The sequence below is a fragment of the Physeter macrocephalus genome, chromosome 1 (genome assembly GCF_002837175.3).
Source record: "Physeter macrocephalus isolate SW-GA chromosome 1, ASM283717v5, whole genome shotgun sequence".
NCBI classification, from domain to species: Eukaryota; Metazoa; Chordata; class Mammalia; order Artiodactyla; family Physeteridae; genus Physeter; species Physeter macrocephalus.
Window position 1 is genome coordinate 126,597,783 of NC_041214.2, and position 16,934 is coordinate 126,614,716.

Below are 16,934 nucleotides of genomic sequence, written 5' to 3' on the forward strand. Positions count from 1 at the left end.
TCTGAAACATTGCTTTCTTCAGTTTGTTCTCTTACCCTAACATTCTTATCTCACAAAGGCTCATGTAACTTGTATGGCAGTAGGTATTTCTGGGTCTTATATTTGTAAACATTGAGAAATTTGCTCTTTTTACTAGGATAGTGGTTAAGAGCGTTAGCTCTGGAATAAGACCATCTGAGGGTTCAAGTTCCATCTCTTCCACTTACTCATGAAAGTAATTTCTTTGTCTCGAGTTTTCTCATTTTTAAAACACCTACTTGTAGAATTATTGTCAGAATTAAATGAGTTAATGGCATGTGAAAGGCTTGGCAACAGTGTCCAGGACATACTATAAGCTCAGTACCTGTTAGCTGCAATGGTCATGATTACTGTCATTATCATTATTCTAAAAATGCACTAGAAATTTGATGATAAAAGGAAGGAAAAGAAAGGATGAGAGGAGTAGATACTAATCCTCTCTGTTGCCTACATTCTCTTGTCATACTTCTTTTTTCATTTCCTATTCCCCATTTCACCGCTATGAAATGATTTCTGTCCTTCCGAAGTAGTGGAATTAAAAGTCTTCTGCTCTCTGCTATATCTTTTCCTCATTCTTGTACCACTGGCCCACCTTTCTTCCTTACCTCCACTTTCTTCACATGCTGCACCACTATCTTGATTTCCCTTTCTTCTCTAATCACTCTTTGTGTTGTCTTTTTTCCCGTCAGAGCCAAACCCAATCATTTATTCTTTTTTCTCGCTCTTTTCCCTTGAAGAACTCACACATGCTCATAACTTCAGCTGTAGCTCTGTGAAGATGATCCCTAATTGCCCCTTCTACCATGGTCTTCCCCTATTCACTAAGTGAAATTTTGTGATGTTTAATGACTGTTAGGAAATACTGAGCAGTCTGGAATCATAGCTTTTTGAAAGGTAGAAGAACTCTAGCATGACCTGGTTCTATTCAATTAAATAGAATTGGTTGGATCAGATGTATTTTAGAGATGGTTTCCAAATTAGTACCAAAAGTTAAATCGCATGACACTTGACAGTGTATGAATACTTTTATTTATATTGACTCATCTTGCCCTCGCATCATCTTAGTGATGGGGTCAGGCAATTATTTTTATCCTCAAATTAAATACAAGCATTAGAAAGATTTATAACTTTCACAAGATCATATTCTTAGTAAGTGAATAAATGTGATTTAAGTCTAGTTCCTGTAAGTCCAGCACAGTTTTTCACTTGGGTACCAGATAATTCACCTTTTGTTGCCCTGTAGAAAAACCATTAAAATAGGTAAAGTGTGTCTCACTAACTACTTATAATTTTATTTGTTTTCTCTGCTTTTTGTAGAAGTTAACGGTGTCTCTGACTAAATGTCATTTTTTGCAGTGTTACACTGTCCTAGTTTCTGACACTCACAGACACAGATCAATTTAGCTGGAGTATTTTTAAAACAAACATATTCACTTTAAAGGGGTAAAATGACTTTTTAAGGAAAAAGATGACTGCTCAAATATTTGTTAAACCAGGATATAAATCTAAGTATATTTCAGCTTCAAGTGCAGATTGGGAAGGTGTCATGCTAGGTGCTGAAGGATGTTAGAGGATAAAGAGTCTGGGGACTAAAAATCCCATAGAATAAAGAACACTTTACAAAGAGGTGAAAGAGAAGCGTCCTGCTATCATCAGCTTTCTTTCATTTAATTGTATATATTTCCTTTTCTTGCCTTAATAATTTTGAATGTAAGAAATTTATTCCTGGTGATATTTTGTTTGTTGACAGCTTCAGACAGCTTACCTAAGGGATATACAGAATTGTCTTACTGGATTTGGTTAACTCTTTTATGACCGTAGTAGTCACATCACTTTGGAATTTTAATAATATTTGGATAGTCTAAATAAAACTCAACATGTGTGAAATAACTATAAAAATAAATAATTAAGTCTACATAGAATTTGATCCAAAATGTGCCAGAATTTTTGCTCATTTCAATTATGTAAATCATCTTTATATTTGACTATCATAGCCAAAACATTGGTTCATTTTGTTTTGAATTGTACAAAAATGCACTTTTCAGAAATAACTGAGCAGCTTTACTCTTTTCTTGTGTAATTCTTTTCCACATCTACCTAGTAAGATTAAACCAATATGATTTTTTTCAAGATGATTGTAAACTACTATACTAGATTTATTATACCCCTGAAAAATATATATATTAACAATCACATATGTATGTGTGTTTAAAGCTCTCTCACTCAATTTTTTTGGTGCCTGTGGAGAAATGTTTACTTTGAATCTTTTTCCTCACAATCATCAACCTAGGTAAAGTTTTGATAGTTCCTGACTGTGTGCCCAGAAGTGCTCAGGAATGACTGGGAGTAATGATGCATGTTCGCGCGTGCGTGTGTGTGCACGCGCGCACACACACATGCGCACGCACACACACACACACACACACATACTCCTGTAAGCTTTACTTGACAGCTTCTCAAGGAAAGCTAGCTCAGCCCCTTATTTACCTTTCTGAAGCACTGAGTAAGCCCTAAAGTATTAGATTTTCTATTTGGTCTTAAAAGTTAAAGGAGAAAGAAGAATATAGACTATACATTACTCCTAATAAATTTTGACTTCAAATAAAGAAAAAGGATGTTTCTACTACCAACACTAAAAGAATAAGCTTTCAGATGTTTAAGTATTTTAATGTTCATTTACTTTGCAGACTTTAACTGGCAGTTGGTGGTAGAGTGTAGAAAATATTATACCTAAGTGCATATCCTGGCCTTGCCAAATTATATATAAAATCATATATATATGATTTTTCACAGTCATTTTGATGTTCAATGCTTAACTTCAGTCATCTGTATAAAGAAGGCTAACCAGTCAAGTTGATAATACAAGTCTTTGCGTATATGTCGACTGTAGTAAACAAGTAATCATTTATCCACTTCAACTAAGAATTATATAAAATGTCTGTCTCCAGGGCTCATACCAATCAGAGTTATTCACTTGAGAATTAATTGCTTCAAGCTGACATGCATCTGTTTAACTGTTGTGACTGTTCCAAAAAGAAGGAAAAAAATCTTGTAAAATGTCCAAGTAAAACTTTATAGATAATGAAATGGGATTGTGTTAGAAGTTACATTGCACGGATCTGGAATATTAACTCTATAAAATGAGGGAAGAAAATCAAGGTTGTTCTTTTATGACTAAAGTAGTATTAAATTATTTCTTAAAGTTTAGCAAGAGCATGCATAGATCAAAACCCAAGGAGGAGGCTGCCATAGGAAAATAATGTAAAGAAGATCCACTCAATAAATATTCCAGGTACTAATCTAGGTTCCAGGTAGAGGGGGGGATGGGGAAAGATATATTTCCCTTATAGAGGTTTATTTTAATTAAAGGAAGAGAGAAAATATAATAATTAAATTTATAGGATGATAAAAGTTGATAATGCTGTGTTGAAAAATCAGGACAAATGTAAGAGTGTGTGGGGAAGTGTTTAATTTTCAGTTAGGATGTTCAGAGTAGGCTTCTCAATCTTTCTCAGAAGCATGCGGAGCATTTTTTAAAATTCATAAAATTTTAAAAAGTGTGTAGTCCTCAAATAGTTCAATGTACTGTCCAATCAAACTTCAATGTTCAGCTTGTTTAAATAACAGGAAAAGTGTTTAGATTCTAGTGAGAACAAAGATATGGGAGAAAGGAATGGATAAAAAGGTCACAAAGGAAGAAAGGGCCAAGTTGGGTGTAAAATGTAAGAAAGTAAATCAACCTACTTTTACATTTTTCATCACTTTAGACAGCAGTTTAAATGGTCCAGTGTCTATAATAATAATATAAAGAGCAGCTAATAACTTGAGCATTTTTCCCAGCACTGGGCACTGTGTTAAGCACTTGATGTACATTCCTTCTGTGAATCCTCACATCAACCCTCTGATATATTACCTCCATTTACCAGTGAGAAACTGAGCCTCCAGGAAATTCAGTAACTTGCTGGAAGACACACAGTTGGTAATTGGCAGAATCGGGTTTAGAATGCAATTGTTGGACCCCAAAGCCATGCACCTACTGTATTTTACTGTTTTAGGATGCTTTCTCCTATTCTTGTCTGTCTGCATGAAATAGCTTAGATGATGCTTACTTACGCTAATTGTCATTATTTTTCAGGAACTTTGAAGTTTCCAATTATATTTTCCATTTATATATACATTGCATAGGACTCTATTAAAGGATGTATTAGAGTAAGTTTGGGTGAAGACGTTTCTTTATAGCCTATGTCAAAATTATTTTGAGTTCAAAAGCACAATATGTTTGTAAAAAATGTTGCATCTGCATGGTCAAAACTCATTTTGATGACAAAGTATGTGTTTAAAAGATGTATAAAAATCGGTTGTTTTTTCTTTTGCAGTTCTAAATAATTGCTATTGCTTCATCAAATAATTGAATTTATAAGTTCTTTGGGTAATAATCTTTAATGGCACAGACAAAGACCAACAATTTTAGAGGGAGGTTAGTCTAGAAGTGTGAGCATATTTTTTCCTTATTTTCCTTTCTTGAGTTACTGAGAAATAGTGACATTTTTTAGTTCAAGTTATATAATCTTCTAGGACAAAGAAAAGTTCCTAATTAGGTTAGTCAAAGAATTCTGTAAAGTATTTAGAATAATATTTCTATTTTCATAGAGAAATATGTAGTGCTCAATATTTTATATTCTTCAATTTGGTGCCTAAGAATGAACTAATAATTTGCATGAAAATGCATTTCAAAAAGCATAGCAATCCATTAATTGACATGGTAGATTATATTTGAGCCCTTCATCCTTTGAATTTACTTTATTGTTATTCTGCATTGTACAATTTCTAAGAATGTATAGTTAAGGAAGTAAGCTTGCAGGAGTTGGAGTTTATTTTTTAGGCTAAAATCAGAAACCTACTGATGAAACAAGCACATTCTAAATTATACTAGAAATATACTTTTGTTTTGCACTTAATTAAAATATGTGGTTGTCATTTAAACTTTTAATGAAAACTGTTCACAAACTTGGATGCACGTGTAGCTCATGCATTGAAGTTATTGCTTTTTTCAAGGACAATAAAATTTTAATGTAAACTAATAAAAATTTAAAAAAATATATTGTACCCTTAAAGGGAAGTTCCACTTGCCTTTCATTATATTTAAAATATACTTTGACTACATTCAGTAGTAAATTTCCTATTTATTTTTATTTTACCCTCTTTTAATTTTATTTTAGAAATATTATAATATTGGGGGAGTTTTTTTTAATTAAGGTTAGGTAGAGCAAAAAGCTAAATGGATATTGTCTATTGAAAGTAATATACTCATAAATGTCCATTGCCCTATAATAGTTTCAAACAAATAATGAAAATATCATTTCCATTTCCATTGGTGAATTTTTAAATCATCGTATATTCTAGATGACAGAGCTAAAGATAGAAATGCCTAAATCAGATACACACATACACACACACACACACACACACACACACCTGCCTCACTCTAACACACATATACATTCATAAAACATACAGCAACACATCACAAGTTTTTGCTACTTCTCTATTTGGAAAGAGAGCAGAGAGAGCAACTAAAGGTTGTCATTTATGACCATTTCTGTGGTTCAGGACAATAAATGAGGTATAATTTAACTATATTTATAAATAGACAGATCTATTTGAGATGCTATACAGCCATAACCTAAGATTTTGTGAATTGTGGCTGGCAATAAATAAAATTCAGTTCATGAAACATAGAAAGGGGAGCATTATGTTAGAACATTGAGGCAAGTCTTGTGCTGGGTGGTTATCTTTAGACTGTTAAAAACATGAAATTATTTTTGTTTTCTACCATCTGTTCTTATACTGCCAGATGTTTGTTCACAGTTCCTTAGAATTTCGTACCTACTGTTTTCTGCCTTTGATACAGATTCTCTCTCCTGAGGTCACTTAACTCCCAAAAGTTATTGCAGTCATAATACTATGGGTGGGTTGATTAAAGAATCAGATCTAAAAATAACATACCTAATTCATATATTCTAAGTGTACATTTTTTTCACATTTAACATGTCTTCAATTGGGATGTGTCTTACAGTGATTAGCATGGTAGTGATATTTTTCTCTTTATTGGAGGTGTATAAAATAATTCATCTTAAAATTGAAGGTGTCTTAGATTTAAAGATATATGGTAGCTTACCAGCTTTGCCATCTTTATGGCCACCTAGTCACTAGAGAACCCCTTTTATTGTCACTCAGTCTGAAACCTCAGGGTTTGTACCTTACAATAAATTTCCTTAGTTTCTTCAGCAGGAGTGAAGTGAGTTTAGTGCAGAATGATTAAACGATAGTACTTCTTACATCAAAATCCTTATACTTTGAACAGACACTTTATCAAGTGTCTGAGCAAACACAGCAGCTTTTGAAGTATTTGAAGAGCCATTGAATTTAAGAGTCTTCATGTCTTCACTTTCTTTAATCTTATTAGTACAGGTCTTCAGAACATGGCTCTTCCTTGGTTCAAATTTAAGGACACATGATAAAATAATGCTTAAAACTTCTTATCTACTTCAACCTGTTGATAGACATATCAAATACTTAGGAAGCTCTTGAATTTAAAATAAGAAGAAATAATATTTTAAAACGATATCCAAATGGATAGGGATCTATTTGATCTCTTTTTTTAAAAGAAAAGCTCCATAAAAATTCTATCATTCTATCATTCTTTCCCTGCTGTATTTTCCCAAAGTGAGCAAGGTACATTTTTTCAGTTCAATAATTTTGTGTTCCCCAATCAAGTGACCAAATGAACCAACTAAACAAGAAATTGATCTAGAACAAATGCAATAAACCTCAGATATCCAGACTCCTTAAGTAATGTTAAGAATTACAGTCCTTTAACACCAACCTTTTAAATTTAATTAAACACTCAGATGGATAGCACTTTATCTGTTTTCCTTGTTTTTATTCTTCATGTCATGTTCATTCCAACCTCTTTATGCTTAGAATCTCAAATTTAGAATTAAACAAGAAATTGCCTGCGAAAACACTTTGCCTGATTCTTGGCATAAAATAGGCATCCACTTGTGGAGAGTAGGGTAATTAGATCTGAATTTGACTTGTGTCTCTATCCCAGCTCTGCCACTAAACTTATTGTGTGTCTTTGGACACAACTATTCTCCCCTTCCAAGTGTTTCCCCAAATTGAGCATCAGTTTCCTTACATTTGAGTACCATTAGTTGCACATCCAAAATCTCATTGGTTTATGTATGTCTCTTCATTTGCATTTTCCAAGTTTAGCCATACTACTATCCGTGAACCATTGTTAGGTCCCTGGCTGGTTTCTCTGACTTAGTCTTTCCTTTGTTCATCCTATTCTGCCCTCAACCTTCAAGTTAATTTTTTTGATTGTCATAACCTTTCTCACAAACCTTCAATGTTCTCATACTTAATTACAAAATAAATCTTAACAGTCTAGCCTAGCCTTCAAAAGTTTTTGTTTACAGACTGTCAATCCTACCTTCCCTCCTTGGCTCTACCTCTCATTGCATATTGCTTTCTGCTTTATTTATAGACATTCATATGCATTTCTAATCTCCCCTTAATAGGCTATGAGTTGCATGTGAACTAAAACCACATCTTAGTCATTTTTTTTTATATCTTGTACAGTGCCTCCTACATTGTATTTATTAAGTGAATGGGAAAATAATTTCTCCTACTTTCCTCAAATATAAAAAATAAGACATGTAATTTGGCCTTTCTTGGTGAATCAGAATTGTCATCCTGAATATCAGTTTCAAAGATGTATTGAGAAGCTATTATGAGAAGGCAGTCTGCTAAGTGTAGGGAGGTAGCTATGAATAAAAGAGATGTGAAGGTGTTGAGATGTCCTGCTAAATTTGTTTTATCCACTGTGGAACTGGAAACCACATGAAGAAGGTAGTTTAAGTGTAAATTGGCTCTGAGTTATATTTTCAGAGGGATGTTCTTCAGTGGAAGACAGGGCTTTGTAGGGGTATTGATGCTGTGTGGGTCCCATGTCATGTGCATGTGTGTATCTGTTTGTGTCTGTGTATTTGTGTGTGTTTGTGTGTGCTCACATGCACATGAGAAATAGGGAGTGAGGGAATGCCTGAGCGAGAGAAGAGAAAAACCAAAATCCAATTGCCCAGATAACCTCTTTTAAAATGTTTACAGGGCTTTGTAGGGGTATTGATGCTGTGTGGGTCCCATGTCATGTGCATGTGTGTATCTGTTTGTGTGTGTGTGTTTGTGTGTGCTCACATGCACATGAGAAATAGGGAGTGAGGGAATGCCTGAGCGAGAGAAGAGAAAAACCAAAATCCAATTGCCCAGATAACCTCTTTTAAAATGTTTATGCTAAGCAGTGTTCCGAAAAGATGGGGTTTCCTGATTTTTGTGTCTGCTGTGAATTGGCATTTTCCATTGGCACTTGCCGTCTCCGTCTACAAGGATTAAATCATGAACTGCTGCATCTGCTGACTTTCAGCACCCCCTGAAAGGAGTTCAGGGTGGAGAGCAGAAATGAGGCACTCTGTGCTCTGGGAAAAACTGGCAGAACAGGCCTTCAGATAGTAAGATATTTTCAGGAGCAATTTTATGAGACCAATTCTTGTATCTCCTCATATATAGAAAAGCACTAAAATCCTTCATGGTGACGTCTGCTCCTTGTGACTAGCAGTAACCTGCACGAGACTAGTAGAAAACTTCTGTAAAAAATATGTGCTTGATTGCATGTACTCCCCCTTCACCAAAATCACATATATACTGACCTTCCCCGCTGCCTCTTTGGAGCTTTCTCAGAGCTATCTGGGATGCTGTCTCCCAGGCTGCAGTCCTCATTTTGCCCCAAATAAAACTTAACTCGCAGCTCTCACATTGTGCATTTTTTTAAGTTGACACTTGAGTAGTATGTTGTAGTAATTTACAGTTATAAAGCTCTTTCACAATCATTACTTTTAATCTAGTGTTTTAAATTGTTGGAATTTCTGGAGTTTAAGGGGTGTGTTTTCTAAAGGATGTGGTTGTATTCCCTGGGTAATAGAGACACAGGGCTGGGGTATTCCAAAAGTGGTCACAGCAGAATTTTTTTCTTTAAATTATAGATCAGAGAAATATGTCTAAACTGATATTTTGAAACTTTATGGCTTTTGTAAGCTTTTTCTTTATAGCTATAAATTATAGATTAAGTGAGTAGATTCTAACCATTTTCAGTGTGATGATCCCTTTCAATGTCAAAAAGAAATTGGTTCTTACATAACAATTGTTCTTTCAGTATCCTTGATTGAGAAAATATATGAAAAAACTTAACTACAAATTCTGTGACTTTTTAAATGAATTTATATCTCATTAATCAAAAAAGTGCACATTCTTTGAAATACAGTACCAAATGGGTATAATAACATAAATTAGTCTTCAGACAATACATCCCAGTCCCTTTTAATAACATAATTACTCATTCTGTGAGACCCTTATAACACAATGACCAGTGATTATCAACCCACAGGTTGGGAATCGGTGCTTTTCATGATATACTTGCTGTCTTCAGTCACAACTACCAACAATCTATGCTGTTAACCAATAATTTAATAATTGATACTGTATTTCAAGTGTTTTAGAAAGGATTCTAGGTCATTATTCTCTAAATTGTATAGTACTCTTTTTGTTTTTGTTTAATGCTTTTTTTTTTTTTTTTTTTTTTTTTTGCGGTACGCGGGTCTCTCACTGTTGTGGCCTCTCCCGTTGCGGAGCACAGGCTCCGGACGCGCAGGCTCAGCGGCCATCGCTCACCGGCCCGGGCGCTCCGCGGCATGTGGGATCCTCCCGGGCAGGGGCACGAGCCGGTGTCCCCTGCATCGGCAGGCGGACTCTCAACCACTGCACCACCAGGGAAGCCCTGTTTAATGCTTTTTGAAGACTGTGCAAGTATTTAATGAACTAGGATGAAGAACCAAAGCTAAACTTTTACTTTAGTAGTTCCTTTCATTCCACAATGCTTCATTTATTTACCATGCGCCTAATGATTTATTTTCACTGTCTGTATTTCCCCATTAGATAAATCCATATGCTCAAATCATGTGCAGCTCTATTGAGTGACTTTAGAATGAATGAGCTTGTGCCCAGTAGTCATCTTTTGAACTCAGTCTTTCTCCCCCTCCCTCTCCCTCTCTTTTAAACACAGTAACATGCTGACTACAGTATTAGTCTAAATTTGCAGCAGAGTAGGCTGATCTGGATTGACTAAAATGGCGCCACAACTCCCAGCAAAAGTTCCTGTGGTGCATCCATCTGCATCTCTTACCCAAACAGAGGTACCCTAGGCATGAAAATATGGTCATAGTTTGTTATTCACCTGTACTTTTTTTTTCCCATGTACTTTTAATGTGATAACTTTAGCTGTAATGAAAATGTACAAACGTTTCTGAGATTAAATATTTATATACGAGGAAAAGAAAATACAAAGCACCTAGACACCTATCTGTCTCCCTCCTTAGGCTAGAAGAAACTTAAATTTCTAGGTACCCATTTATATTTACTTGTGGATTTTTTAATCAAGTATCATTTCTAGACTTTCTGAGCATAAGTTTGAACATGATCACCATAGCTGTTATTTTGTTATAAACACAATAATGCTAACATGCATAATAGCTCATTGTGAAAAATCAGATGTTATGTTGTAGCAGATCACATGATTGCAACATGAATCCACCTGTGGCATGATGGATAGTATGTTTTCATGATCTTGTGCATTAATAGAAGCATGCTGCTTGTAACCAAGGGGAAAGACTGAGCCTACTTGGTCTTCAGACCACACCTGGACCCTTAGTTCACCTCTGTGTTCCTCACTTTATCAACCAGGATCTAGCAAACTGCAATGAATTCAGAGATGGGGAAATAGTAAAAAGCCATATCAAATGAGTAATGATCAAAGGTTCTGGGATTACATTTAGTAAGTATTTAGTTATGTATGCAGAGGACACATGGAGACAAAATAGCTATTGTTAAATATTTGAAAATTACTGTATTTTGAACTTATTCTTTATGGCTTTTCTGGGTAGAAAAAGTCCCAAGAAATCAAAATTCTGTTCAATATGGAGATGAATTTTTAACAAATGGAATTAGTTACATGAAGAGGAAAGTAGATTCTTCATTAATAGGTATGGATGATCATGTGACGAGCTGCGATAAAAGGATAACAAGGATCCCATGGGTGTGTGGACTAGATAGCCTATAAAGCCCCTTTCAAACATGATAAACTCAACTCAGAAATCTTAGAGAAGAAATGAGAACATAGCACAAATCATCATTAAACAGTTTTCAAAATACTCGCTTTTAAATCCTGTCTCAGAAATGTTTTATAATGTCTCATTCAACTCCTAAACCGTTGTGATTCCTTAAGAGCTGTACGTACAAAATTGTGCTAGATTCAGATGCAGCAGAATATGGAGGACACCAGAGACTGGACCACAATACCGATTTCTTTTCTAAACCTTTTGAACATAATAACTGTCCCTATTCTCTTTTGGTAAGTAAGATTTTTAAGGTATTTTCATTTCATTTAAATTTTATTCTGTATTTTCAAAATGATGTGTTTTTGTCCAAGGAAACAACTCTTCAACAAGTAAGCAACATGGAGACAAGGCAGGGAGTAGGGAAAGAGGATTGCACTAAAAAAATAGATGCAATGTGTGGTGCTAGACTGAACTGGGTTTTGGAAAAACAAGTAATAAAGGATATTTAGCTGACAATTGAGGAAATTTGAATATTAATAGGATTAAAAATTATTTCTCAAAAAATAAGAGGAAGGCACATTTTAGTTTTCTTTCTATTATGAATATTTCTATTTTTATACAATTTACTTTCCTTCTGTTCTTGCTTTCTCTGTAATATTTTACATTAAGCATATTTCTACATTATTGGTTATCTAATGAAATTAATTTAAAACACCTTAAAAGAATCTATATATACATTTTTTTCTTTCATGTAGTTATTGATGACTGAATTCATTCTAGTTATAAAATTCTCTGGTTTCCTTATATTACTGAGGAGAGTGTTGTATTATATTAACTAACTTACTTTGTGATGTTGACACAATGAAAGAATATTGCTTTAAACTACTAAATTTAATTTCTTTTAAAAATGTAGAATAAAATTTTGCCATTTGCAACAATATGGATGGACCTGGAAGGTATTATGCTTGGTGAAATAAGTCAGACAGAGAAAGACAAATACTGTTTGTTATCACTTATATGTGGAATCTGAAAAATAAACAAACAAATGAATATAACAAAACAGAAATAGAGTCACAGATATAGGGAACAAACTAGTGGTTACCAGTGTGGGGAGGGAAGAGGGTAACAGCAGGCTAGGGGGAGGGATTAAGGGGTACAAACTACCATGTATAAAATAAACAAGCTGCAAGGATATATTGTACAGCACAGAGAATATAGCCAATATTTTTATAATAACTATAAATGGAGTATAATGTATAAAAATTTTGAATCACTATGTTGTACACCTGAAACTCATAAATCAACTATATCTCAATAAAAAAAGTTTTTAATGTAGAATTTAGAAGCTCTGCAGATTTGGAGGAATTCTTCATTTAATTTATGGCCAAGTCCACATCTGCATTATGTATGTTTTCCTTTTCCTGACTAGTCATATATCTATCTTTCTTCCTCTTCCCTCTTCTCTCTGTCTCAGATCTGCATTTTTTTGTTTGTTTCACAATAAAAGGTCTTGGATTAAGATTTAAGTCAGAAAGAGAAAAATATCGTATATTAACTCATGTATGTGGAATCTAGAAAAATGGCACAGATGAACCTATTTGCAGGGCAGGAATAGAAAGGCAGACATAGAGAATGTATGTGTGGACACGGAGTGGGTAAGGGGAGGGTGGGATGAATTGGGAGGTTAGGTTTGACATAAATACACTACCATGCATAAAATAGATAGCTATTGGGAACCTGCTGTATAGCACAGGGAGCTCAGCTCAGTGCTCTGTGATGGCCTAGTTGGGTGGCGGGGGGAGAGGTCTCAGAGGGAGGGGATGTGTGTATGCGTATGGCTGATTAACTTCGATGTGCGGCAGAAACTAACACAACATTGTAAAGCAATTATACTCCAACAAAGAAAAAAAAAAGAAAAAGGAAAGATTTGTTTCACTTATGTGAGGCCAGGATATATCCCACAAATGTATGGCTTTATCATTGCTGTTAAATTCTCTCATTTTTTTTTTAAGTTTGGGTAAAAGTCAAGCATGAGAATCTGTTTGGTACCCCTGGCTCCTCCATTTTTCTACTGTATTCCCAACTCTTAGGGTGGTACCAGCACCTTACTTTGTAAGCTGCCATATTATATATGTCAAAGACAGTGGCATAAAATAAATAAAACGAGCAGGGATGAGCAAGATTAAGTTGTTGATTATCAGCTCTGAGGAAAGTCAGTAGCCTTAGGAAACCTAGGTGTTACCCTATGTGTGTGTTGAGGTGGGGTGTTGATGACGGTGATATGGCTTAGATAGAGATCTAGATTCATATGTATTTTCAAGAGGGAGGGCTCAAAGCTGCTAGTGGATTCTATCTCCAAAGAATGATTGCCGTAATTTGTCAGAACATTCAGTTTTGACATGTAAAGTAAGACTGATACAAATAGTTTCTGAAATGAATAAGAAAATGATCTTAAAGCTCTGAAATAACCAAAAGAGTTAGAGACCCCTGAGGGGTTAGGGAAGGTGACAGCTCATAAAGAGGAGTCATGGAGAAGTAGCACCCACTTGTGATAAAGCTGAACTTGAACCAGTTGAACTAGACTGAAAGGGTTTTGAAAGTTTCAGATAACAAAAATGTTATATAGCCAACTTTCCTAAAGGTTCATGTATCCAAAGAGGGTTCTGTTGGGGAGGGAAGCCTGGTAATATAGTTAAAAAGACCACAGAATGTCATGGCAGGGAATTTGGGATCAAGTCCCCAGTCTGCCATTTACCAGCTATGAGAACTTGAGTAATTTGATCTTTTTGTGACTCGGTTTCCCTGTCTGCATAGTGAGGATTAATAATAGTATCCTGCCTACAGCAAGAGGTTCTTGTGAGACATAAATTAATTAACACAGCCAAGCTTTGGGGAAGCTGCAAAATGCTACTGCACATGTATTCAAAAGTTACTATTGTTGTGGCTATTCAATAATTACTTAGGTATTTTAAGCATGTCAAGACACTAGGTGCTTTGAAGATATTCTCCCAATTTTGGAAAAATTATCTTCTTAGGCGAGGGCTTGCAATCTCTGAGGGTGGGCAAAAAAATATCTTGACATCCTTTTGATTTTTTAAGAGCAAAGATATTCTGTTATAATTAAAACAAGCCAAGTAACCAGTGGCAGCAACAGTCAGGAGATTACTTTTCAAGCACTAATTGAATTGATCTTCCAAATATGGACTGTGCAATACTAAATTAGCAGGTGGAATGGAGAAGGTCAGATAAGTCTCCATAACAGGTAGAGGAATACAGCACCGCAAGCACATGAGAAATAGAATAGAGCTTCAACGCTGCCTGTAATAGAATTCTGATCCAACTCGGACAAAAGGTAAAGATTGGCCCTATCTTCTCAGCAGCAACATCTTGTTTTTGATAACTACTGATGCTTTAGGAATGACTCCTTTTATTTTATTTTTTAAATTTTCTTATGTTTTTTTATTGGGGTATAGTTGTTTTCCAGTGTTGTGCTAGTTTCTACTGTACAGCAAAGTGGAGTTACCTGTGCTATACAGCAGGTTCTTATTAGTTATCTATTTTATACATATAAGTGTATATATGTCCATTGCAATCACTGAGTTCATCACACCCACCAGCACTTACCCCCTGCTTTTCCCTCTTGGTGTCCTTACATTTGTTCTCTACATCTGTGTCTCTATTTCTGCTTTGCAAACAGGTTCATCTGTACCATTTTTCTAGATTCCACATATATGCGTTAATATACAATATTTGTTTTTCTTTTTCTGACTTACTTCACTGTATGACACTCTCTAGGTCCATCCACACCTATACAAATGATCCAATTTCGTGACTTTTTATGGCTGAGTAATATTCCATTGTACAAATGTACCACATCTTCTTTATCCATTTGTCTGTCAATGGACATTTAGGTTGCTTCCATGACCTGGCTATTGTAAATAGTGCTGCAATGAACATTGGGGTGCATGTGTCTTTTTGAATTATGGTTTTCTCTGGGTATGTGCCCAGTAGTGGGATTGCTGAGTCATATGGTAATTCTATTTTTAGTTTTTTAAGGAACCTCCATACTCTTCTCCAGGGTGGCTGTACCAATTTACACTCCCACCAACAGTGCAAGAGGGTTCCCTTTTCTCCACACCTTCTCCAGCATTTATTGTTTGTAGATTTTCTGATGATGCCCATTCTAACCAGTGTGAGGTGATACCTCAGTTTTGATTTGCATATCTCTAATAATTAGTGATGCTGAACAGCTTTTTTGTGCCTCTTAGCCATCTGTATGTCTTCTTTGGAGAAATGTCTGTTTAGGTCTTCTGCCCATTTTTGGATTGGGTTGTTTGTTTTTTTAATATTGAGCTGCATGAGCTGTTTATATATTTTGGAGATTAATCCTTTGTCTGTTGATTCGTTTGCAAATATTTTCTCCCATTCTGAGGGTTGTCTTTTTGTCTTGTTTATGGTTTCCTTTGCTGTGCAAAAGTTTTTAACTTTCATTAGGTCCATTTGTTTATTTTTGTTTCTATTTCCATTACTCTAGGAGGTGGGTTCAAAAAGATCTTGCTGTGATTTATGTCAAAGAGTGTTCTTCCTATGTTTTCCTCTAAGATTTTTATAGTGTCTGGTTTTACACTTAAGTCTTTAATCCATTTTGAGTTTATTTTTGTATATGGTGTTAGGGAGTGTTCTAATTTCATTCTTTTACGTGTAGCCATCCAGTTTTCCTAGCACCACTTATGGAAGAGACTGTCTTTTCTCCACTGTATATCCTTACCTCCTTTGTCATAGATTAGTTGACCATAGGTGCGTGAGTTAAACTCTGGGCTTTCTATCCTGTTCCATTGATCTATATTTCTGTTTTTCTGCCAGTACCATATTGTCTTGATTACTGTAGCTTTGTAGTATAGTAGGAAGGCAGGAAGCCTGATTCCTCCAACTCCATTTTTTTTTCTCTCAAGATAGCTTTGCCTATTCAGGGTCTTTTGTGTCTCCACACAAATTTTAAGATTTTTTTGTTCTAGTTCTGTAAAAAATGCTATTGGTGATTTGATAGCGATTGCATTGAATCTGTAGATTGCTTTAGGTAGTGTACTCATTTTCACAATATTGATTCTTCCAATCAAAGGACATGGTATATCTCTCCATCAGTTTGTGTCATCTTTCATTTCTTTCACCAGTGTCTTATAGTTTTCTGAGTACAGGTCTTTTACCTCCTTAGATAGGTTTATTCCTAGGTATTTTATTCTTTCTGTTGCAATTGTGAGTAGGATTGTTTCCTGAATTTTTCTTTCTGATCTTTTGTTGTTACTGTCTAGAAATGCAAGAGATTTCTGTGCATTAGTTTTATATCCTTCAACTTTACCAAATTCATTGATTAGCTCTAGTAGTTTTCTGGTGGCATCTTTAGGATTTTCTATGTATAGTATCATGTCATCTGAAAGGAGTGACAGTTTTACTTCTTCTTTTCCATTTTGTATTCCTTTTATTTCTTTGTTTTCTCTGATTGACATGGCTAGACTTCCAAAACTATGTTGAATAATAGTGGTGAGAGTGGACATCCTTGTCTTGTTCCTGATCTTAGAGGAAATGCTTTCAGTTTTTCACCATTGAGAATGATGTTTGCTGTGGGTTTGTCATATATGGCCTTTATTATGTTGAGGTAGGTTCCCTCTATGCCCACTTTCTAGAGAG

At 35.0% G+C, this 16,934-nt stretch overlaps 1 protein-coding gene across 1 annotated transcript in view; it reads left to right on the top strand.

Moving 5' to 3' along the window:
• GBE1 (1,4-alpha-glucan branching enzyme 1) overlaps positions 1-16,934 on the top strand; it is a 305,486-nt gene that overhangs the window by 278,655 nt on the left and 9,897 nt on the right. Inside the window, exon 15 of the mRNA XM_055086124.1 lies at positions 11,425-11,542. Within this exon, the coding sequence (XP_054942099.1) occupies positions 11,425-11,542 (118 nt within the window). The remainder of the gene's footprint in view (positions 1-11,424; positions 11,543-16,934) is intronic.